Raw genomic sequence first — 23,889 nt, 5'->3', positions numbered from 1 at the left:
CTTTTGTTCGGTTTAGAACTTTTAAATGGTATGGGAGTAAAACATGTAAAAGCATTTGGTGATTCTCAGCTAGTCGTCCAACAGGTGTTAGAAGAATATCAATGTTTTGATGGTACTCTAAATAGTTACCTTGAGAAATGTTGGAGCATAATCCATTCTTTTGACGAATTCAGTATTCGGCATATCTCTAGAGTTGAGAATCATAGAGCTAACGATTTGGCACAAGATGTTATCGGATAAAGAGAGGAAAATTTCACAAAACTGAAAATCTGATAACCAGTGCAGAGCCAAATTCCCATGTCGCGGACCGTCCGCGTGATGACGCCGGACCGTCCGGGGTTACCAGAAATATTCTCTTAATCGATTCGGCTGACAATGAAGCCGATGCAAGTGATTGGAGGACACCTATACTTAATTATTTACGAAATCCCAATATCAGGACAGATAAGAATATTCGGCGAACAACTTTCAAGTATGTTTTGATGAGTGATGAACTTTACCGCCGAACAGTCAATGACGTCCTGCTTAAGTGCTTGGGCCCAGATGATGCTATATTAGCCATGGCCGAAGTACATGAAGGAATTTGTGGTACTCATCAATCAGCTCCAAAGATGAAGTGGTTGTTGCGAAGGTCTGGTTTTTATTGGCCTAGTATGATAGCTGATTGTTTCAAGTACTACAAGGGTTGCCAAGTGTGTCAAAAATTCGGCGATCTACAGTTGGTCCCTGCAGCCGAATTACATCCTATCATCAAGCCTTGGCCGTTCAGAGGATGGGGATTAGACTTTATTGGAGAAATTCATCCTTCATCATCAAAGGGGCATCAGTTTGTGTTAGTTGCCACTGACTATTTCACCAAATGGATTGAAGTCGTTGCTCTAAAGAACATGACACACAAGGAGGTAATTGAGTTCATAACTGAGCATATTATTCATAGATTCGGCATTCCCCAGACTTTGACTACAGATCAAGGTACTTCTTTTATGTCAAAGGAGGTACGTGAATTTGCTGAATTATACAGAATTAAGCTGCTTAATTCATCTCCATATTATGCTCAGGCCAATGGACAGGTCGAGTCTAGTAATAGGACATTGATTAATTTGATAAAAAGAAGATATATGATAATCCTAAACATTGGCATAAGATTTTGTCTGAAGCTTTATGGGCTCATAGAATATCTAAACATAGGGCTACTAAAGTATCTCCTTTTGAGCTTGTCTATGGGCAGGAAGTAGTGTTGCCTGTGGAAATAAGTCTGAATGCTGTCAGGTTCGCCAGACAGAATGATCTAACTGCTACTGATTATTATAATTCAATGATGGATAATATTGATGAGGTGACCGACAAGAGGATGATAGCTTTGGGAGCAATAGAAAAAGACAAGATCATGGTAGCCAGGGCCTACAATAAGAAGGTCAAAGCAAAATCATTTCAAGTAGGGGACCTGGTGTGGAAGACCATTCTGCCTCTAAGGAATAAAGACCGGAAGTTTGGGAAATGGTCGCCAAGCTGGGAGGGTCCTTATAAAGTAAAACAGGTAATGTTTGGCAACGCCTATTTGCTACAAACATTACAAGGCAATGATTTGCCTAAGGCTTTGAATGGGCGTTTCCTCAAACAGTACCATCCTAGTATGTGGCAAGATGCCTAAAGAGAACCGATGTAATCACATCGAGTTAGTTTCTTTTGGTTTGCTCAGCTCCACCAAAAGGCAGGGGGCATATGTTGAGCACCGTTTTGAGACGGCGGACGATCCGGCCCTGAGGCCGGACGGTCCGCGATCCAGACAGTCCACGTCTGTGGGCCGGACGGTCCGCGCATGTGCAGAATAGATTAGGGTTCCGAGTTTTGTGCTATGTTTGTTAGCTATATTCGCGGAATTAGCTCGGAATCCGGTCGTGTAAAGGGTCCAGCCCCCCTCCTCTATAAAAAGAGAGGTCTACGACCGATTTGTAATCATCAATCGAATCAATACAACTTCTATTTCGCATTTTATCCTAGGAGTAGTTCTAGTCTAGTTTAGGTTTAGCCTCTCGATCCCCAAATTCTTCGCCTCTCTTCGACTCTACGCCGATTAGAGGAGTCTAGGTCGGCCGGCCCGAGCCTAGACAACCCCTAGGATCTCTCCTCCCCGACGGGGTCCCTCCCGGGAGCGAGATCCAGGCCGCCGCCGGCGACATCCGCCGCCCCTGCGCACGCGCGGACCGTCCGGCCCCCAGGGCGCGGACCGTCCGGTCGTCAGGCAGAAGACCCGAGCCCTGCGCCAGGTCACGGACCGTCCGGCCCTAGGCCGCGGACCGTCCGCGCCTGACCAGAGAGCACCGCCGCCGGTTCTTGTTGAGTGTTTGGCGCTCTGAAAAAGTGTCAACACACCCACAGTGAGATAGTTGTAGGCCGGCGGTGAGGAAGCTGTCCGGCCACCCGTTGCTTACTCACTCCATTCCACGTTCCAACCGGGAGTCCAGGACACATACGTGTGGTCCAAATGAATAGAAATAGAACTAGGTACTAATCCAATTCAAACCTTAAATTTTATAGCTCTAAAATTTAGAGCTCATTGTCATCCCTATATCTAGATAGACGGTTCACGCTACCGGTTATAGATGACTAGATGTCGTGTCTGACAGATCGGTCCGAGGCACGACCTATATAATAGTGTCGATGACCCGACACGATATAATCAGGCCCGTGCCGGCCCATCACGAAAGTTGTGTCGTGGTTGAACTTGCTCTTTGACCCGTAGTGCCGACCCGGTCTGGAACGATTATATTTTTATTTTAAACAATCAGTATACATATATTTAGATTATTAATCATCCATATAATACAATCTAACTTCAGTCACACTGGTTAGCACCGTCGAGTTAAGACTCGAACCTCATCGGTGCAACATTTTTCACTATTTATACATATTTAGTTAGATGAGTCCGACGTACTAACGGGCTGGCTCGATAGAGACCGGAGTGCCATCTTCGGGCCATGGCACACAGGCCAGCAGCCTGGCACGCCCCAGTTAGCTAGTCAGGCCTAATGGGTTATGCTCTAAACGGCACGTACCATGTTGGATCAGACCGTCCGTTTGACCATCTATATAGTATCGGACGATTAATCTGGCTAGCCGGTAACCTCGTATCACTGGTCTATGAGTTTGAATTTTAGAAAAATCATTTTTTTTCAAAAATAAAATTTGATGCCAATTTTCCTATGAATACTATGAATTGTTTGATGACTTTTCACTAAAACCAAATTTGAAACACACAACTGATTTTAAATTAAAAATCAAACAAGTTTTGAAAAATAAAAACACAACTGTTTAGGCCCACCCATCAGTTTGAGCCGGTTAATCAACCCGTGTAGCTGATAAACTGACCATTGCAATAGCTAGGGTTTAGGGATCCCCTTTTAACTTCAAATATTGTAAATTAGCACAGGTACTTACTGTTGTTTACAATAATGGCTAATAAAACCGGCAATAATAGTTTATATTATTGCTATTTTTAGGGATGTCAGATCAGATCGACCTGGTTTGGGAATACGGGACGGGACAACATATATTTCTTTCAGATTTAAGTGTAAGTATTGTAAGAAACAGTTAAAGGGGAGCAGTGCTACATGTTTTAAAGAACACATTGCATCGTGTGGGGAGATGTACAAGGTTGTCGCAACTTTCCTCCGGATGTTAATGATTACTTGGTGGGAGATTGACAAGGGTACGAAGCTTGGCATTGGTTAGTTCAATCTCATGGTTCTGATAACGAGAACGATGATGAGTTGCAGGCCGCATTATGTGCTTCGAGAAAGTCCTGGTATGATTGCTATCTAAATTTAGTTCTCAATAAATAAGTGATTGCTATCTAACCATGTTTTCGTAACTATGTAGAGGAATCCTAGTACGAATACGCTACACAAGACCAAGATCACGACTCACAGAGAGTAGGACCATGTTTACGAGGATGGAATACCAAGGCCTACAAGTGTATATATTGGATCTCTGATTCTAGATGAAAGACAAGTTTTATATTCATCCCTTCTTCCCTATGCGAGCTATCTGGTTCGTGAAATGACACAACAACCCAGCTGGTAAGCTGCCAGGAAGCACTGTATATAGCAGCCGCTGAGTGATGCTGGATGAAAAAAAAAACTTGCTGAGGGGCTGGGTCGTCATATGCTGCTCGAATACTCGATCGATCTTTGATGGTCTTGTGGTTCATGTAATTTCTAGGATCATATAACTGAAGTAGCAACCAATATACATATAGAAGTAGTCTAGCTCTCGTTGATATATTTCTATATATTGAGCCGCCTTGCCCTTGCTGTCATCAGTACACGAGTAACCAAAAATCTACACTTTAGGACGACGGTAGGGTATGGGTATCTTCCTTTCTTTGCAGTTGTTAATTAGCAGTATAGCCGGCCAGCTAGCATCACCTGCAGTTGCATAAACAATGGAGAGAAGCCAATGCAAGTATCCACACACAGCTATCTTTTGCAGTAGCTGAGAGCACAAGGAATCGATCTGAGCATCCTCACCTGCAGGCGCTGCTCTTGTTATCCCTAGAAGCGTCGACCTGAGCACCACTCCCTCTCCCGGCGATGGCGGCAGCATCCGACGCCGGCCTCCTGCCGCTGCCGTCGTCCGCTGTCATAGTAATAGTACACACCGGCATGCTGCCACGGTAGCAGGCCAGCGCGGTGTGCGTTGCCGCCAGAGCTGCTGCCGGTGCATGATGAGCTCTGCTACTCGCCGTCAGAAGCCCATTATTATTGCCCCCACACGGCGGCAGCAGCTGCTGCTCGGCCAGAAGCGCGCTGCCGCCAGTGCTGCAGGCGCTGGACCAGAGCAGCTGCTGCTCGGCCAGCTGCCGCCGCAGCGCGGCGTTCTCGGCGCGCAGCACGGCGTTGTCGCGGCGCAGGCAGGCCACCTCGCGGTAGCACCCGTCCGAGGGGTCGCACTCCCTCCAGCGGGCCTCCCAGGTGAGCGTCTCGGCGGCGCGGCGCCGGCCGGCCTCGCTGGCGTTGGCCTTGATGAGCTTGGTGAGGTTGGCCACCCCGAAGACGAGGTGCAGCGCGCGGAAGTCGTTCATCCTGTGCGCCGGGAAGTAGGCGGCCAGCTCGCAGTTGGGCTCGCACTTGCGCCGCTGGTGCTTGCACACCGCGCACGCGCCGCGGCCGCCGCCGGTCATCCCGCGGCTGCAGGTGCGGGGTGGAGGGGACGGAACGGAACGGAACGGAGAGAGAGCTGCCCTGCGTGGCCGTGTGCGTGCATATATGGATTGGACTTGGACGCGGACCGGAGTGCGTACGTGGAACAAGAAAGGACGTGCAAGACAGTAAGGTGAAAGGAGGGTCACGGCTTTCTAGGTTGCTCACAGCAAGAGTTCAGGTTTCAGGGGCATGGAAACTTCTAATGATGCGGTTGCATTGTTGGACGACAAATACCCTGCCAGGTCGGAAAATGGAAAGGATATGTCATCTCCATCTTTCAAGTCCAAGATTATTGTCAGGCCTCTCGCCCAACAAGCCGCTCAATAGCTAATCTTCGCTTTAAGATCTTCCAATTCTTTAGCTAAACTCTATCTTGCATGCCTTATTTTGTTTTAGTTCCTTGAAAAGCAACTGTTAAGCTAAATTAGCACTTGTTAAAGTGAGAGCAAAGATTATATAGATCGACAAAAAACCATTTTCTTTCAACATGCATGCATGTGTACATATCAATAGCTCACCCATGGAGTGCAATCTAGCAAACATTGAGCTTCCACGAGGGTACAAACCCATGTTTCCTTCGTTCCTTGCTTGCATAGAATAATCCATGGAATGTAGAATCCGTCACTTCTTAGATCCTAAATCCTATAGACTGCTTCATCTTTTTCTATACGTAAATCTCACGATATTTAGATTCTCTTTAAAGCTAGATTTTTTTATATCCAGATTGAAAAAACTTGTTAGAGAAAAGCTGAACCAAAAAGATTTTAGATTATTAAAAAAAGTTGTAATCACTACCGAGACATGGGTAATCCAGCTAGAGATGGCAATGGTATCCGCTACTCGAAACCCGATGTGTTTTTACCCTATTAGGGGATGGATATGAGTTAATATGTAAACCCACAGGTTTCTTAATGTGTTACTAGGAATGTGCTCGTGCGTTGCAACAGCGTACAAAATATTCGATAAAATATGAATGTTTGTTGTCTCAAACAGGGTCTCTTGTATGAGTGTTACAGCCTTACAGGCTTTCTTTAACTCCATAGCACACTCCAAGAGCACAGACGCCTTGAGAAGTATGTCCACAGAAGCTCGTTTGTTATCTAGAAAGCGGATGCCAAATCAAATTTGGTAAAAGCAAGCAAAACAAAAAGACTTCATCTCACATGATACCGCTTAAATTGAAAGGATTTTAGAATTATTCTTATAACATATCATACCATTTCGATAGTTTTAAACTTCTCGATATTGTAAAAAAAATCATAGGCGAGTTCAAACAGATTAAAAGGTGATATCAAATTATCATTTTGATACTTTTAAACTTTTTGATATTGTAACAAAAACCAAAGGTCAGTTTGAGCAGATTAAAAGGTGATGTCAAATTACCATTTTTGTTTTGGGACTTGTCGGCGTTTCGACCCCGGGGGTCCCTGGACCAACGAGTGAATTGTCGCTGCGTGCCCCAGCCCAGATGGGTCGGCGCGAGACGGGACACAAAGGGGGGAGAACAGCGAGGGGAAACCGCGGCCTTCGTGTTGTCCTGCGCCCAGGGCGGCTGGATGCGCTTGCAGTAGGGGGTTACAAGCGTTCGCGCGGGAGAGAGAGCCTTACGCGCTGGCCCGTCCTCCCGCGCGGCCAACCTCTCCGTACGAGAGCCCTGGACCTCCTTTTATAGACGTAAGGAGAGGGCCCAGGTGTACAATGGGGGTGTAGCAATGTGCTAATGTGTCTAGCAGAGAGGAGCTAGAGCCCTAAGTACATGTCGTCGTGGCAGTCGGAGAGGTTGTGGCACCCTGTTCATGTGATGCCGTGGCCGTCGGAGGAGCGCTCGGGCCCTGTGGAAGTACAGCTGTCGGGGCTGTCGAATCCTTGCTGACGTCTCCTTGCTTCCGTAAGGGGCTGAGAGCCGCCGTCGTCATGGAGCACGCGGGGCGTCATCATTACTTGTTTACCGGGGCGAGCCAGACGGGACGCTGGTCTTGTTCCCCGTAGCCTGAGCTAGCTAGGGGTAGGGTAATGATGGCCCCCCTGGTGACGTGGTCGGTCCGGACCCGAGTTTGGGCGAGGTGGCGATTCCTCCGAGGTCGAGGTTGAGTCCGAGCCCTGGGGTCGGGCGAGGCGGAGTCCATCGTCTTCCGGAGCCGAGGCCGAGTCCGAGCCCTGGGGTCGGGCGAGGCAGAGTTCGTCGTCTTCTGGAGCCGAGGCTGAGTCCGAGCCCTGGGGTCGGGCAAGGTGGAGTTCGTCGTCTTCCGGAGCCGAGGCTGAGTCCGAGCCCTGAGGTCGGGCGAGGCGGAGTTCGTCTTCTGAGGACGAGACGGGGGCCGAGCCCTGGGGTCGGGCGAGGCGGAGCTTCCTATGTCGCCCGAGGCTGGACTTAGCCGCTGTCGACCTCACTCTGGCGAGTGGCACGACAGTCGAAGCAGGGGCTGTATTCCTGTCAGGTCGGTCAGTGGAGCGGCGAAATGACTGCGGTCACTTCGGCTCTGTCGACTGAAGAGCGCGTCAGGATAAGATGTCAGGCGACCCTTGCATTAAATGCTCCTGCGATACGGTCGGTTGGCGTGGCGATCTGGCCAAGGTTGCTTCTCTGCGAAGACTGGGCCTCGGGCGAGCCGAAGGTGTGTCCGTTGCTTGAGGGGGCCCTCGGGCGAGACGTGAATCCTCCGGGGTCAGCTGCCTTTGCCCGAGGCTGGGCTCGGGCGAGGCGAGATCGTGTCCCTTGAGTGGACTGAGCCTTGACCTTAATCGCGCCCATCAGGCCTTCACAGCTTTGTGCTGATGGGGTTTACCAGATGAGATTAGGAGTCTTGGGGGTACCCCTAATTATGGTCCCCGATAGTAGCCCCCGAGCCTCGAAGGGAGTGTTAATACTCGCTTGGAGGCTTTTGTTCACACTTTTTTGCAAGGGGACCGGCCTTTCTCGGTTGCATTTTGTTCCGGTGGGTGCGCGCGAGCGCACCCACCGGGTGTAGCCCCCGAGGCCTCGGAGGAGTGGTTTGACTCCTTCGAGGTCTTAATGCCTTTCGCGATGGTTCGGCCGGTCTGGTTGTTCCCTCATGCGAACTGGCCGTAGCCCGGGTGCATAGTTGAGTCCCAAGTTCTCGGGCTGGTATGTTGACGCTGTCAACGGTTTGGCCGGAGCCAGGTTTGTGAGAGCAGCCCCCGAGCCTCCGCACAGAGCGAGAGGACGGTCAAGGACAGACTCGGCTTTTTTCATACGCCCCTGCGTCGCCTTTCTGCAAGGAGGAGGGGGGGAAAGCGCCATGCTGCCCTTGGAGGGCGCCGAACATGGTGTCTCCAGTGAGTTGCTAGCGGGTAATCCGAGTGGACGCCCGTGCCCCATTCGTTAGGGGTCGGCTAGTGGCCCGGAGGCGCGCTCCAAAAGTACCTGCGGGTGATTCGCCGGACCCGGTCCCCTTTTGACGGGGTCCGAGGGCTCGATGCCTCCCTCTGGTGGGATTCCGTTACGAAAATCGCTCCCGCTGGTCTCGGAAATGTCCTAGGGTACCTCGAGAGCGTAGCCCGAGCCTTGGTTATGTATCGAACGTACGAGGGTCATCCCTCGCTCTGCGTGCTCTGAGGCGGCTATCGAACCCTTCGGGGGCCAGCCTACGAACCTCTGATCAGTAGTGGGCGTGGAGCCCGAGTGGCCTGAGGCGGCTGTTGAACCCTTCCGAGGGGCCAGCCTTCGAACCTCTAACCAGTAGTGGGCGCGGAGCCCGAGTGCTCTAAGGCGGCTGTCGAACCCTTCCGAGGGGCTAGCCTTCAAACATCTGATCAGTAGGGGGGCTCGGGGCCCATTTCCTTCGTGGAGAAGGATCCCTTTCGGAGTATCCTCTTTCCCGGTCCCTGTGGCAAGAGAGAGAAAGAGGAAGTGGAAAAGGATACGAAATCGAACGTCTTGGCGTACCTTTTTGACGCGGTCATTATGGCGGAGGTGAAGTGTCGCCCCCCTTGCCTGCCAAAGGTGCCGCCTGCCCTGCCGCAGAGTTAATGCGACGGGACGAGTGGTTCGTGGGGCAGCCGTTGTGCGTGTGCGAGCCGTTCGAGGAACGGAACACGGGCGCGTCGTCTTCACGCCGTGCGAGAGGGTTCTCTCGCTGTTCCAGGAGGGGACGTGAGCCTACAGACGACTTGACCGCTGCTTCCGCCCGCCTGCCATCGCCATTACTGCCGGCGCATTTTTGACCATATCGACCGTCGCCCCTTCTCCCGCGGCTGACTGACCCGTGACCGGCGTGCCTGGTTGGCACTGCTGGGCCGCATGCAGGGTTGCCTCGAGTTGCGGCACCGGTTCTGCAGTCGAGGAGGCGTGGGACTGGCGCGAGTGGCGGTGCAGTTTCTTGCACGTAGTAACCGGCACGCCGGTTACATGACGTGTGGGCCTGGGCCTCCAAGCTGGACGCGGCGAAGTCGAAAGGGTGTGCCCCCTTGGTGTGGTTGCACGCCGCCTGCATGGCGGTCCGCCCTTTCACCCACTAGTCCGGGCGACAGTGGAGGAACGCTTGTAACCGCTGGGCTGTTGTGCGCTCCGCGCGTGGCGGTTTGGCTCCTTCTGTCCTGGGCCAGCTTGCATGACGCGTGGGACCCAGCCCCCGCGTCGTAGGGGGAGGACCTTGGAGCGTGTTGGAGAAGACTCAGTCCGTGAGGCTGAGGACGCAAGTGGGGAGAGTCGCCTTTAAAAGGAGGGTGACCCCCTTGGACGGCAACCATGTCTTCGCACTTTCCTCATGCGTCGTGTCCTTCCACCTTCCGAGCCCCCGGATGGGGAGCGCCCGCGTCGCTTTCGTCTTGCTGTTGTTGGAGGAAAGTAACTTCGTGGAAGTTGGTACCTTTCAGCCATCGCTCGGCTTCAAGGATTTTCGTCGTGCAGCCCGGCTGCATTCCCCCACCAATGGGTAGTTTGGTGGAGGGAAGCGAGCTGGGCTGCGGCCCCCGCCCCACCCTCAGCTTCAAGGATTTTCGTCATCCGGGCTGAGGCGGAGGGGCGCACCGAGTGGGGGGTTGCCTCCGTGTGGGCCGGTAACCTTTTTCTTCCCTCGGCGTTTGGGGAAAAAAGGCATCCTCCAACCCCGCGGAGGCTTCTGTCAGAGGGTATGCCAGGGAAGGCGAACTGCTGCTGCCCAGCCAGGGTGCAGCATTCCGTCCTCTGTCCGGGCGATGGTCGCGCCGCGTACGGGTCGGCCATGTCTAGGTCTTCCTCGCGCCGACAGCCGCACCAGAGGGTTGCCCAGCACGTCGTGTGCCGCGAGGGCGGCGCTCATGTTCTGGGGCGGCCTCGACGAGGGTGGGAGCGAGGACCTACCGATGCGCTTTGAGGCGGCAGCAGCCGGAGAAGGCTTCTCTGCTGACGAGATCGCCAACTTCGCCTGCACCCCTGGACCTCCGTCCCCCTGGCTTGAATGGCTGGTTCTCGTCCTTCGTGTGCGAAAGCCTTTCCGCCGCAGCGTCTGCCCAGAAGTCGTTGCTGCAGCTGTCTTGCCGCCCGGGATGGAGGTTGTTGCCGCTGCTGCCGGAGCGGGCGTCGGCGAGCCACCAGGGGTTTTGTTGCCCCGCAGGCCCTTCAACGTGGGGGGTTGTTCGTACCTGCGGGGGTGGAACCGGAGCTCCGTTTGTAATGGCACCTGGAGTGCCGGTGTTTGTTCATTGTGGCTGTCGGGGCCTGAACATGTAGGTATTCTTGGGTGTAATACCATGCTTTTTCCCTCATTTTCGAGCACTGAGACTCGCCTGTCGGCTAGCCGAACCGCTTAACCAAATGTGAGTTGCTTTGTGCGGAACGTGACGAGTGAGGTATCCGTATCCCGGAGGCGTATGAATCCCTCGGCTCGGTCGGCCTTGCCGCCCGAGGCTTCACTTGTTTAGTCAAAGAAACCCTCGCCCACTCTGCGATGAGCCGGAGTCGGAGGTAGCGGTGTCAGCACGGACAGAGGCGAAGTTGGCTCGAAAAAGGGAGCTTCGTCGGCCGGAGCCTAGCCGGGCCGTCCACTGGCGGGACCGGCGCCGGAGTCGGGTTGTCGAGGCCATGAGCCGGGCTGGTGTCCTCGGGGGATAGCTGGCTGAGGCTTCGGGGCGGCCGGCCGAGCCGTCTGCTCGGGCCGGGTTCTTGGAGGAGACCCTGGCGGCGATGGCCCGGGCGTGGTGCTGACGTCGTCCTTCGGTGTAGCCCCTGAGGCCTCAGAGATCCTTCACCCGTGTTGCCGTCCGAGGCTCGGTCGGACTTCGCCGAAGGTGGAGTTGACGCCGAGGGTGCTGCTGCTCCCTCTCCATCGACATCTGAGCCTGCAACATCGGCTCGCCTATAGTATGCGTATGTTTTTTGCGGCCGCCGAGGCCCAAACATACTATCATCGTGTTGTAAAGCTGCATTTCTTTTCCCCTTGTTTCGAGTATCAAGACTTGCTTGTCAGTGGCAGAATCGTTCATCCGAGCGAGAGTTACTTCTCACGGAAGGTGATGAGTGAGGTATCCGTATCCCAGAGGCGTAGGAGTCCCTCGGCTCGGTCGGCCTTGCCGCTTACGTGTACCCTTACTCGTCCGTAGGATTCTTTTGTCGACATGGTCGAGATGGCACGAAAAATTGTTTCGGCAGAAGAGTCTTCGAGTGTTAAGACTTGTTCGGTCAGCGGAACCGTTTATCCGAGCGCGAGTTACTTATCGCAGAAGGTGATGAGTGAGGTATCCGTATCCCGGAGGCGTAGGAGTCCCTCGGCTCGGTCAGCCTTGCTTGCTTACGTGTACTCCGTCGTTTTCAGGATCCCACCATCGAAGCAGTCGAAAAACACGAAAAATGTTCTTGCCAAAAGACTTTTTTCGAGGAAAATTTTGACGCAGAGGGGGTTCGCCCCTTCTAGCCCCCGAGGGAGGGTCGGGCTTTGCCGAGGCAAGGCCGACCCTTCCTTGATGGTTAGACTTCATATGTAAACGAGGTATATGAACGGCTTGAAAGCATCTTAAGGGTAGAAGCGACGTAGCTGTCGGATGTTCCAAGCGTTGTTGTAGACCTCGCCTTGACTGTTGGCCAGCTTGTATGTTCCGGGCTTCAAAATCTAGGCGATGATGAATGACCCTCCCCAGGGAGGCGTGAGCTTGTGCCGCCCTCGGGCGTCTTGTCGTAGTCGAAGCACCAAGTTGCCCACCTGGAGGTCTCGGGACCGAACCCCTCGGGCGTGGTAGCGTCGCAGGGACTGCTGATACCGCGCCGAGTGTAGTAAGGCCATGTCCCGAGCCTCTTCCAGCTGGTCCAGTGAGTCTTCTCGGTTGGTCTGGTTGTGTCGGTCGTCGTAGGCCCTCGTCCACAGCGGCCCAGTCCACCCGGATGTGGTGATCCTCGCAGAAGTCCAGGAACTTTCTGTCGGTGAACTGGGTGTCGTTGCCGGTGATGATGGAGTTCGGGACCCCAAAGCGATGGATGATGTTGGTGAAGAATGCCACCGCCTGTTCGGACCTGATGCTGTTCAGGGGTCGGACTTCGATCCACATAGAGAATTTGTCGATGGCGACCAGCAGGTGCGTGTAGCCCCCGGGTGCCTTCTGCAAGGGACCGACGAGGTCCAGACTCCACACAGCAAACAGCCAGGTGATGGGTATTGTTTGCAGAGCCTGAGCGGGTAGGTGCGTCTGCCTTGCGTAGAACTGACACCCTTGGCAGGTGCGGACAATTCTAGTGGCGTCGGCCACCACGGTCGGCCAGTAGAAACCTTGTCGGAAAGCGTTTCCAACAAGGGCTCGAGGCGCTGCGTGGTGACCGCAAGCCCCCGAGTGTATTTCTTGTAAGAGTTCCTGGCCTTCGGCGATGGATATGCATCGCTAGAGGATGCCGGAGGGGCTGCGGTGGTAGAGCTCCTTCCCGTCACCCAGCAAGACGAATGACTTGGCACGCCGCGCCAGTCGCCGAGCTTCGGCTCTGTCGAGGGGTAGCTCCCCTCGGTGGAGATATTGCAGGTACGGGGTCTGCTAGTCCCGATTAGGCATGACCCCATTCCGCTCTTCCTCGACGCGCAGAGTCACACCCTCGGTAGCTGAAGGTGCCTCGGGCTGAGCCGAGGGTGCCTCGGGCTGTGCCGAGGGTGCCTTGGGCTGAGCCGAGGGTGCCTCGGGCTCGGTCGTGTCGCTGGTCTTGGCCGAAGGTTGATGTAGGTCTCGGGAGAAGACGTCCGGGGGAACCGTTGTCCGCCCCGAAGCTATCTTTGCCAGCTCGTCCGCAGTCTCGTTGTATCATTGAGCGACGTGGTTAACCTCGAGCCCGTAGAACTTGTCTTCCAGGCGCCGAACCTTGTCGCAGTAGGCTTCCATCTTCGGGTCGCGGCAGTGGGAGTTCTTCATGACTTGGTCGATGACAAGCTGCGAGTCACCACGAGCGTCGAGGCGTCGGACCCCTAGCTCGATGGCGATGCGCAACCCATTGACCAGAGCCTCGTACTCAACCACGTTGTTGGACGCCAGGAAATGGAGGCGCAGCACGTAGCGGAGGTGCTTCCCGAGGGGCGAGATGAAGAGCAGGCCCGCGCCTGCCCCTGTTTTCATCAGCGACCCATCGAAAAACATGGTCCAGAGTTTCGGTTGGATCGGAGCTGCCGGAAGCTGGGTGTCGACCCATTCAGCCACAAAGTCTGCCAAGACTTGGGACTTGATGGCCTTCCGAGGGGCGAACGAGATTGTCTCGCCCATGATTTCCACCGCCCATTTTGCAATCCTACCCGAGGCCTCTCGGCACTGGATGATCTCCCCGAGGGGGAAGGATGACACCACAGTTACCATATGAGACTCGAAGTAGTGTCGCAACTTTCGCCGCGTCAGAATTACCGCGTACAGTAGCTTCTGAATTTGTGGGTAGCGGATCTTGGTCTCGGACAGTACCTCACTGATGAAGTAGACCGACCTCTGGATGGGCAATGCATGCCCTTCTTCTCGTCTCTCGACCACGATCGCGGCGCTGACCACCTGAGTGGTAGCGGCGACGTAGATCAAGAGGGCTTCTCCGGCAGCGGGGGGCACTAGGACGGGTGTGTTCGTAAGGAGCGCCTTCAGGTTCCCGAGGGCTTCCTCGGCCTCGAGGGTCCAAGTTAAGCACTCGGTCTTTCTTAAGAGGCGGTATAGAGGTAGGCCTCTTTCGCCGAGGCACGAGATGAAGCGGCTCAGAGCTGCAAGGCATCCCATGACCATCTGTACGCCTTTCAAGTCCTTGATGGGCCCCATGTTGATGATTGCCACGATTTTTTCCGGGTTGGCCTCGATGCCCCGCTCGGAGACGATGAACCCCAAGAGCATGCCTCGGGGGACTCCGAAGACGCACTTCTCGAGGTTGAGTTTTACGCCTTTCGCCTTGAGACACTTGAATGTCGTTTCAAGGTCGGAGAGGAGGTCAGAGGCTCTCCTTGTCTTGACTATGATGTCATCGACGTAAGCCTCAACGGTCCGTCCAATGTGCTCTCCGAACACGTGGTTCATGCACCTTTGGTACGTCGCACCCGCATTCCTCAAACCAAATGGCATAGTAACGTAGCAGTACATGCCAAAAGGTGTGATGAAAGAAGTCGCGAGCTGGTCAGACTCTTTCATCCTGATTCGGTGATACCCTGAGTAGGCATCGAGGAACGACAGGGTTTCGCACCCAGCAGTGGAATCCACGATTTGATCGATACGAGGAAGAGGGTAGGGAACCTTCGGACATGCTTTGTTTAGACCAGTGTAGTCTACACACATCCGCCATTTCCCTCCTTTCTTTCTCACAAGCACAGGGTTGGCAAGCCATTCGGGATGAAATACCTCTTTGATGAACCCAGCGGCCATCAGCTTGTGGATCTTCTCGCCTATGGCTCTGCGCTTTTCTTCGTCGAATCAGCGCAGAGGCTGCTTCACGGGTCAGGCTCCAGCTCGGATATCTAGTGAGTGCTCGGTGACTTCCCTCGGTATGCCAGGCATGTCCGAGGGACTCCACGCGAAAACGTCGGCGTTTGTGCGGAGAAAGTCGACGAGCACTGCTTCCTATTTGGGGTCGAGCTCGGAGCCGATCCGTATCTGCTTGGAGGTGTCGTTGCTGGGGTCAAGAGGGATGGATTTAACCGCCTCTGCTGGTTCGAAGTTGCCAGCGTGGCGCTTCGCATCTGGAACCTCCTTGGGGAGGCTTTCCATGTCGGCGATGAGGTCCTCGGATTCGGCGAGGGCCTCGGCGTACTCCACGCACTCCACGTCGCATTCGTACGTGTGTCGGTACGTGGGGCCGATGGTGATGACCCCGTTGGGGCCCGACATCTTGAGCTTGAGGTAGGTATAGTTGGGGACGGCCATGAACTTGGCGTAACATGGTCTCCCCAGCACTGCGTGGTAGGTTCCTCGGAACCTGACCACCTCGAACGTGAGGGTTTCCCTTCGGAAGTTGGAGGGAGTCCCGAAGCAGACGGGCAGATCGAGTTGTCCGAGGGGTTGGACGCGTTTCCCGGGGATGATCCCGTGAAAAGGCGCCGCGCCGGCCCAGATCGAGGACAGATCGATCTGCAGGAGCCCGAGGGTCTCGGCGTAGATGATGTTGAGGCTGCTGCCTCTGTCCATGAGGACCTTGGTGAGCCTGACGTTGCCGATGACGGGGACGACAACGAGCGGATATTTCCCCGGGCTCGGCACGCGGTTGGGGTGGTCGCCCTGGTCGAAGGTGATGGGCTTGTCGGACCAGTCTAGGTAGACTGGCGCCGCCACCTTTACCGAGCAGACCTCCCAACGCTCTTGCTTGCGGTGCCGAGCCGAGGCTTTCGCCACTTGCCCACCATAGATCATGAAGCAGTCGTGGACCTCAGGAAACTCCTCTGCCCTGTGGTCCTCCTTCTTATCATTGTTGTGGGCCCTACCACCTTCCGCCGGTGGCCTGGCCTTGTGAAAGTGGCGCCGAAGCATGACGCACTCCTCAAGGGTGTGCTTGATGGGCCCCTGATGATAGGGGCACGGCTCCTTGAGCATCTTGTCGAAGAGATTGGCACCTCCAGGAGGTTTCTGAGGGTTCTTGTACTCAGCGGCGGCGACAAGGTCCGCGTCAGTGGCGTCGCGTTTCGCTTGCGACTTCTTCTTGTTCATCTTCTTGGTGTCGCGCCGAGCGGACGACTCGGGGATGTCTTTCGGCTGGCGGCCCTGGGGCTGCTTGTCCTTCCGGAAGATGGCCTCAACCGCCTCCTGGCCAGAGGCGAACTTGGTGGCGATGTCTATTAGCTCGCTCGCCCTGGTGGGGGTCTTGCGACCCAGCTTGCTCACCAAGTTGTGGCAGGTGGTGCCGGCGAGGAACGCGTCGATGACATCGGAATCGATGATGTTGGGCAGCTCGGTGCGCTGCTTCGAGAATCGCCGTATGTAGTCCCGGAGAGACTCTCCCGGCTGCTGGCGGCAGCTTCAGAGATCCCAGGAGTTCCCAGGGCGCACGTACGTGCCCTGGAAGTTGCCGACGAAGGCTTGGACCAGGTCGTCCCAGTTGGAGATCTGCCCCGGAGGCAGATGCTCTAGCCAGGCTCGAGCGGTGTCGGAGAGGAGCAGGGGGAGGTTGCGGATGATGAGGTTGTCATCGTCCGTTCCACCCAGCTGGCAGGCCAGTCGATAGTCCGCGAGCCACAGTTCCGGCCTCGTCTCCCCCGAGTACTTTGTGATGGTAGTCGGGGTTCAGAACCAGGTTGGGAACGGCGCCCGTCGTATGGCCCGGCTGAAAGCCTGCAGACCGGGTGGTTCGGGTGAGGGGCTCCGATCCTCCCCGCTGTCGTAGCGTCCCCCACGCCTGGGGTGGTAGCCTCGGCGCACCCTTTCGTCGAGGTGGGCTCGACGGTTGCGGTGGTGGTGCTCGTTGCCGAGGCGACTCGGGGCCACAGGCGTCGTGTTGTGCGTGCGCCCGGTGTGGACCGAGGCTTCTCGTACGAACCCGGAAGTCGCGGTGCGATGCTCCAGGGGGTACCCCTGCCTTCGGGAGGCAGCGCTTTCGGCCCGTCGGACCGCGGCATCTTCCAGGAGGTTCTTGAGCTCTCCCTGGATACGCCGCCCCTTGGTGGTGGAGGGTTCCGGCATCGCTCGGAGTAGTATCACAGCTGCAGCCAGGTTCTGGCCGACTCCACTAGAAACCGGGGGCAGCCTTGGCCTGGTATCGTCGGCGATGCGGTGTTGGACGTCCTGGGCCAGATGACGCGCTTCTCCGGCCGGAGCTCGGCCTGCCCACTCCTGCCCGAGGTTCAGCCGAGGCTGCGCAAGTGTTCCTGCCTCCTCGTCGAGCCTAGCCTGCATCTCACGGATTTGCTCGAGCTGTGCGTCCTGACCCCCCGCAGGGACTGGGACCACAGCTAGCTCCCGAAGGATGTCAACGCGAGGCGCAGGCCTAGGGGGATCGCCGTTCTCCGGCATACCAAGATGGTTGCCTTCGCCGAGACCCCCTAGATCGACGTGGAAACATTCACGACTTGGGCCACAGTCCTCGTCGCCGAGGCTGTGGCTACCATCGGAACAATCGGAGAGGCAGTAGTCACATGCGGTCATGAAGTCCCGCATGGTACTAGGGTTACCAAGCCCGGAGAAATCCCAACCGGAGCCGGGCTCGTCATCTTCCTCGGAACCCGAGGGCCCGTAGGTCGAGACGGCCGTCAGTCTGTCCTAGGGTGACCGCACATGGTACCCCGAAGGGTTTGGACATGCCTTTGCGAAAGCCTTCACCGAAGCGGGGTCGCTTGGTGGATCAAAGCTGAATCTGAAAGGCATGGGATGGGAAACAGATGGTACCTCTTGATCGACGGGTGGTGACGAAGTCGCGTCAGGGGCGGACTGCACCATTGTCTCAGGTACGAGGGCGACACCCAGCAAGCCCTTCGCGAGCGTGCTGGCGTCATCCGTCAGCTCGATGTTGGCGTGTTGCGGGGAAACGGTGCTCGTCTTCGTCTCCGTCACGAGGTCAACGCCCGGCGTGTCCTCCGCTGGGGCGCCGGCGCCGTCGTCTCGCTTGACAGCCGACGAGGTGTTGGCCCCTGCTTGGCCATGCCTGCCCCGTCTCTTCCTCCGTCAGCAGGGGAGGCGACGGGACAGAACTGGATGTTGCTCTTCCGCCAAGTGGGGAAGACGTCGTCGATTCCGCCGTCGGCGGGCGGGCTGACGGCCGCCATTGTCGTCGTCGCGCGGCGGAATAAGGAGTATCATGTCGTAGCTACCGTCGAGAGACATGAACTCGAGACTCCCGAAACGGAGCGTCGTCCCGGGTTGGAAAGGTTGCTGGGGACTACCCATCTGGAGCTTGACGGGAAGCTGTTCGTCAACACGCAGCAGGCCCCTACCTGGTGCGCCAACTATCGGCGTTTCGACCCTGGGGGGTCCCTGGACCGACGAGTGAATTGTCGCTGCGTGCCCCAGCCCAGATGGGTCGGCGCGAGACGGGACACAAAGGGGGGAGAACAGCAAGGGGAAACTACGGCCTTCGTGTTGTGCTGCGCCCAGGGCGGCTGGATGTGCTTGCAGTAGGGGGTTACAAGCGTTCGCGCGGGAGAGAGAGAGGGAGAGAGAGCCTTACGCGCCGGCCCGTCCTCCTGCGCGGCCAACCTCTCCGTACGAGAGCCCTGGACCTTCCTTTTATAGACGTAAGGAGAGGGCCCAGGTGTACAATGGGGGGTGTAGCAATGTGCTAACGTGTCTAGCAGAGAGGAGCTAGAGCCCTAAGTACATGCTGTCGTGGTAGTCGGAGAGGTTGTGGCACCCTGTTCATGTGATGTCGTGGCCGTCGGAGGAGCGCTCGGGCCCTGTGGAAGTACAGCTATCGGGGCTGTCGAATCCTTGCTGACGTCTCCTTGCTTCCATAAGGGGCTAAGAGCCGCCATCGTCATGGAGCACGCGGGGCGTCATCATTACTTGTTTACCGGGGCGAGCCAGACGGGACGCCGGTCTTGTTCCCCGTAGCCTGAGCTAGCTAGGGGTAGGGTAATGATGCCCCCCCTGGCGACGTGGCCGATCCGGACCCGAGTTTGGGCGAGGTGGCGATTCCTCCGAGGTCGAGGTTGAGTCCGAGCCCTGGGGTCGGGCGAGACGGAGTCCATCGTCTTCCGGAGCCGAGGCCGAGTCCGAGCCCTGGGGTCGGGCGAGGCGGAGTTCATCGTCTTCCGGAGCCGAGGCTGAGTCCGAGCCCTGAGGTCGGGCGAGGCGGAGTTCGTCGTCTTTCGGAGCCGAGGCTGAGTCCGAGCCCTGGGGTCGGGCGAGGCGGAGTTCGTCTTCCGAGGCCGAGACAGGGGCCGAGCCCTGGGGTCGGGCGAGGCGGAACTTCCTATGTCGCCCGAGGCTGGACTTAGCCGCTGTCGACCTCACTCTGGCGAGTGGCACGGCAGTCAGAGCAGGGCAGGCGGCGCTGTATTCCTGTCAGGTCGGTCAGTGGAGCGGCAAAATGACTGTGGTCACTTTGGCTCTGTCAACTGAAGAGCGCGTCAGGATAAGATGTCAGGCGACCCTTGCATTAAATGCTCCTGCGATACGGTCGGTTGGCGTGGCGATCTGGCCAAGGTTGCTTCTCTGCGAAGACTGGGCCTCGGGCGAGCCGAAGGTGTGTCCGTTGCTTGAGGGGGCCCTCGGGTGAGACGTGAATCCTCCGGGGTCGGCTGCCTTTGCCCGAGGCTGGGCTCGGGCGAGGCGATATCGTGTCCCTTGAGTGGACTGAGCCTTGACCTTAATCGCGCCCATCAGGCCTTCGCAGCTTTGTGCTGATGGGGTTTACCAGCTGAGATTAGGAGTCTTGGGGGTACCCCTAATTATGGTCCTCGACAGGACTACATGTTATGTCTTTGATCTTGGTCATCGTGGTCTCTTCAGTCATCTTGGTAGCCTTTTTATTCTTCAGCTGAGACATTATCTGCTCGGCACCTCCAGGCACGCCAAGTTCAGCTTTGAACAGACCTCGACTGCATGTTATGTCTTTGATCTTGGCCACCGTGGTCTCTTCACCCTTCTTAGTAGTCTTTGTATTCTTCATATGAGACATGTATCTGCTCGACACCTCCCTGCACACCAAGTTCAGCTTCGAACAGACCTCGGACACCAACCCCTTGCTTTTGTCTACCATCAATAGTTGGACCGGCTCTTTTTTGGCATCGTGCTCATGAATAGAGCCTTAACGACATTCCCTTTCTCAGTTGCAGCAACCAAGTTAGAGTTAGCTAATAATCAAGCGTGACACCTGACAGGGCATAGTAATCAAATGTCACTCAACAAAAAAAATCAATTATATACAACTAACAGGCTTGAAGTTTATATTATTGGTAAATAAAGCTTAGTTCATACCAAACGACAACTCACACCAATAACAGCAGCTTGTGATGTTAGAGACTGCATTGCATCAAGTAAGCTATAAAGGAACCTTCGTTTACCCTGTAACAAAACAACATTGACATAAGTAATCGTCTCATGTCAAAACTGACCATAGCAGTAGTATAAGCATGGTACAACATTAACCAAATGTGACGTGAACATTTGCTCTACTGGAAATTAATCAGCTGCCATAAATGAAAAGTGAATGAAACAAAATCAGCTAGTTAAAGCATATAGGGCAGCACCCTAAACATTTCTTTGTACCTAGTTTTGCAATCACATTTACCAGTGTTTAATCATATGAAGCAATTGTATGACGCTAAATAGAAAGATAAATTAAGGCTTGCACAAGATCTGACTGAAGTAGCACATCATTCCTTTGAAGTCCAAACCAGTGACCTACAATTTCTACAGTTAAGAACCAATGAACATAATACATTTAGTTTGATTCACCTAAGGTGAACAACAGACATCAGGCTTGGTATGCACTTTTTTCTTTAGGTACATAATTTGTAGTTTGTCCAAATCAACTATTGATGATGCTGAATAGCAAGTGAGTGTTTTAGAAACAATAAGAAACAAAGTTAGATTTCATATATGCAAGATGAGAAGAAGTTTGAATGTATGCATGACCCTAAAAACAAGGTGATAAGAAACAAATGAGCAATACATAATGCATGTATAATAAAAAAGGTAACATATTACTATGTATGGAATCCTATATAAGGATAATCCTACTCCTAGTTTATCAGCTTTCAGGATATGTTTGAGTTCATCTCTGAAACTGGTAATAACCTAGAACCACAATCTCCAACTTTTCTATGCCTATAACAGATATGTATCAATATAAGGCAACCAAAATACGATTCCAAGACAGAAACATAGACATATATGCTACTTTACCTATTTGGAGAAAGGGATCGAGATGAGGGAGTAGAGAATTGTGATGGGCCACCACTACCAACAACGGTATGTTCGCCTAATGACCTTTTAAATGCTCCATTTGCCTGGGGACTGTCAAGGTATTTTTGTTTTAAGCTTTTTTGAATCAGATGTTCTCTACCCTCAAAACATCCATTCTGAGGATGGTGAGGAGTTATAGAAGAGCTAGAGCCATCCATTTTATTATTAACAGAATTGCGCTTTTGACCATGTCCACTGAAAGAACTTTGGGATGTAGCATCTTCCCTCTGAAAAAAGGAAGCACATTCCAGAGCAACTTGATGCCCACAAATATGCCATAAAAGTATACTTATAGTTGTTACATGTCAAGCAAGGGTTGTGATTTTTCATCATGATACAATGAGACAAGTTGTCAAAGCTGATTATAGCACATGGTACAAAGACATTATTTCAAATAAAACATATATATTGGTATGTTTGAAATAGAAGTGTCACATCCTAAAAAATATTGTGGTAATAAAATGATCAGTTGTGTTTCTCAGTTGCTCCTTTACATCCATTGTGTGTGTCGGAGAGGAAATCTCCGGCCGGGTGGCGGAATGCACCCGCCCTAAATCCTAAGATGAGGAGGGGGCCTAAGCGTTTTGCCTGTTGTCGGAAGGCGTAAGAACACAAGAAAACACCAAGATTTAAAGTGGTTCAGGCCGCTGGAGCGTAAAACCCTACTCCACTGTGAGTTGTATTGAGTATGAGAGTCTGTGAGCTTGAGAGCTTGGGTGTCTAAGTGGATATGCCTTGTAACGTCGTGTGCCTTCCCTTTTATAGCCCAAGAGAGGCACATACAAGGTTGCTGAGCCCCGACATGTGGGCCCAGGGACATAATGGAAGAAATACATGGAGCAACTAATGCAGGTGACGCCTGAGAGATCTTCTGGCGCCCAGATGTCTGCTGCCTGCGCAGTGTTGATACACAACGGTAGCTTTCTTGGTACGTACGAGTGATGATGAGTATAGCACATGTGGCAGCATGGGCGTGCCGCCTGCCAATGGAATGGACAGGCATGCCACCTGCCAGCGGATTGGACAGGTCTCATTAAATGCTGAGGCGGCACACTGCTTGCCAGTGGAATGGACAGGTCGCCGCCTGACAGCAGAGTGGACTGGCCTTATTAAATGCCGAGGCGGCACATCACTTGTTAGGCGGCGCGCCTTATCCGCAATAAATGTTGGGGTCGCGTAACCCAAAGGCCTTACGTCAGGCTCCGCCCGCTAGCTTACATCACGCGATATAGGCCACGTGGCAGTATCAGGTCTCTGCCTGGGCGCAGAGCAGAAGTGTATGCGGACAGGTCCACACCAGACTGGGTCTGGACATGTGTCGACATCGGACCCCTGCCTAGGTCCTATTCAAAGTTCGGGTGCGTTCTGTCCTAGGACCTTAGGACCCCCCTGTGGGCGACCCGGACCCCATACGGGGGGGGGGGGGGTCCGGATCCCATTCCAGGGGTCCAGCTTGCACACATGGAGGTCCGGGACCAACCCTGGGCGTCCGGACTGTATATCGGGGGGTCCAGTGTGGTAGAACCTCCCAAGTTATTGGGCCCACATACACCTTCCCTTGTCTCAAAGACCTCAGATGGCTATGCATGTGCACCCGATAACTTACACAGGATATGTCCGAGTGCCCCAAGGACATCGTATAAACCACTTACAACTAGGACCGCAGGGTTAAGTAACACAAATCACACACATCAACATTTTTATAGCGGAAATCTTATTACCAAATTTTACAAGTTACAAAAATTTTACTTTGTACATGATCGGAGTGATTACAAAGGTGATTCAAAGAAATAGCTTTAAACTGTTATAAATTATTTATAAGTTTGAAATATATGCTAGCTCAAGTGACTATCCTTAATAAGAAGATAAAGATGAGGTATACTTATATAAGAAGGTCGAGCCCACCGGCACTTAACACCATCAACAGCAGCACAAAACTATAACCTGAAAAACAACAGGGAATAAAACCCTAAGTACGCAAGTACTCAGCAAGACTTACCCGACTAAAGAAAAGACTCTCAAAGGTATGCTGGTTAAATAAGAATCAAAGAAAAGGCTTTAGCAAGAATCAACTTAGATATTTTTGCAGAAATAGCTTATTAAATTGAATCCTTACTTTCAATGTTTTAGCGCCAGATTAAATATTAATAGACTCTGATTGCATCTAGTCTAATTTCATCATCTCATCAATACAACATCATTTTTATTCATAATGTTCACATCCTGACTTAGGTTGTAGGTCAGTGACCAAGTCTTCATATCCGAGAAGTAACGGCGATCCTAATCGATTAATACCCAGCTGGGGGTCTCCAATCACACGACATATGTAGCACTTAACCCTTGCATATTTCAACTCACCACCAGGGTTCTTAAGACCAGATCAGGTTCACGCCAACTGAGAGCACAGATACACCACTGTTCAGTCTCTTGC

At 53.7% G+C, this 23,889-nt stretch overlaps 1 protein-coding gene across 2 annotated transcripts; it reads right to left on the bottom strand.

Moving 5' to 3' along the window:
• Positions 1-3,930: 3,930 nt before the first annotated feature.
• On the bottom strand, positions 3,931-5,525 carry LOC100304121 (uncharacterized). 2 transcript variants are annotated; one of them, XM_008649771.2, is made up of 2 exons: positions 4,530-5,525; positions 3,931-4,427 (listed from the first exon to the last, which is right to left on the bottom strand). In XM_008649771.2, the coding sequence occupies exons 1-2, from the start codon at positions 5,180-5,182 to the stop codon at positions 4,424-4,426; spliced, it is 657 nt and encodes a 218-aa protein (XP_008647993.1). In that variant the 5' UTR covers positions 5,183-5,525; the 3' UTR covers positions 3,931-4,423.
• Between the last annotated feature and the right edge of the window lie 18,364 nt (positions 5,526-23,889).

This window comes from Zea mays, chromosome 6, assembly GCF_902167145.1.
Source record: "Zea mays cultivar B73 chromosome 6, Zm-B73-REFERENCE-NAM-5.0, whole genome shotgun sequence".
NCBI classification, from domain to species: Eukaryota; Viridiplantae; Streptophyta; class Magnoliopsida; order Poales; family Poaceae; genus Zea; species Zea mays.
Note: the sequence above shows the minus strand (reverse complement) of the source record. Positions and strands in the feature narration are given on the sequence as shown.

Excerpts from the sequence above, each read along its gene's own strand:
- LOC100304121 (XM_008649771.2), bottom strand. The coding sequence starts at position 5,182 with ATGACCGGCGGCGGCCGCGGCGCGTGCGCGGTGTGCAAGCACCAGCGG.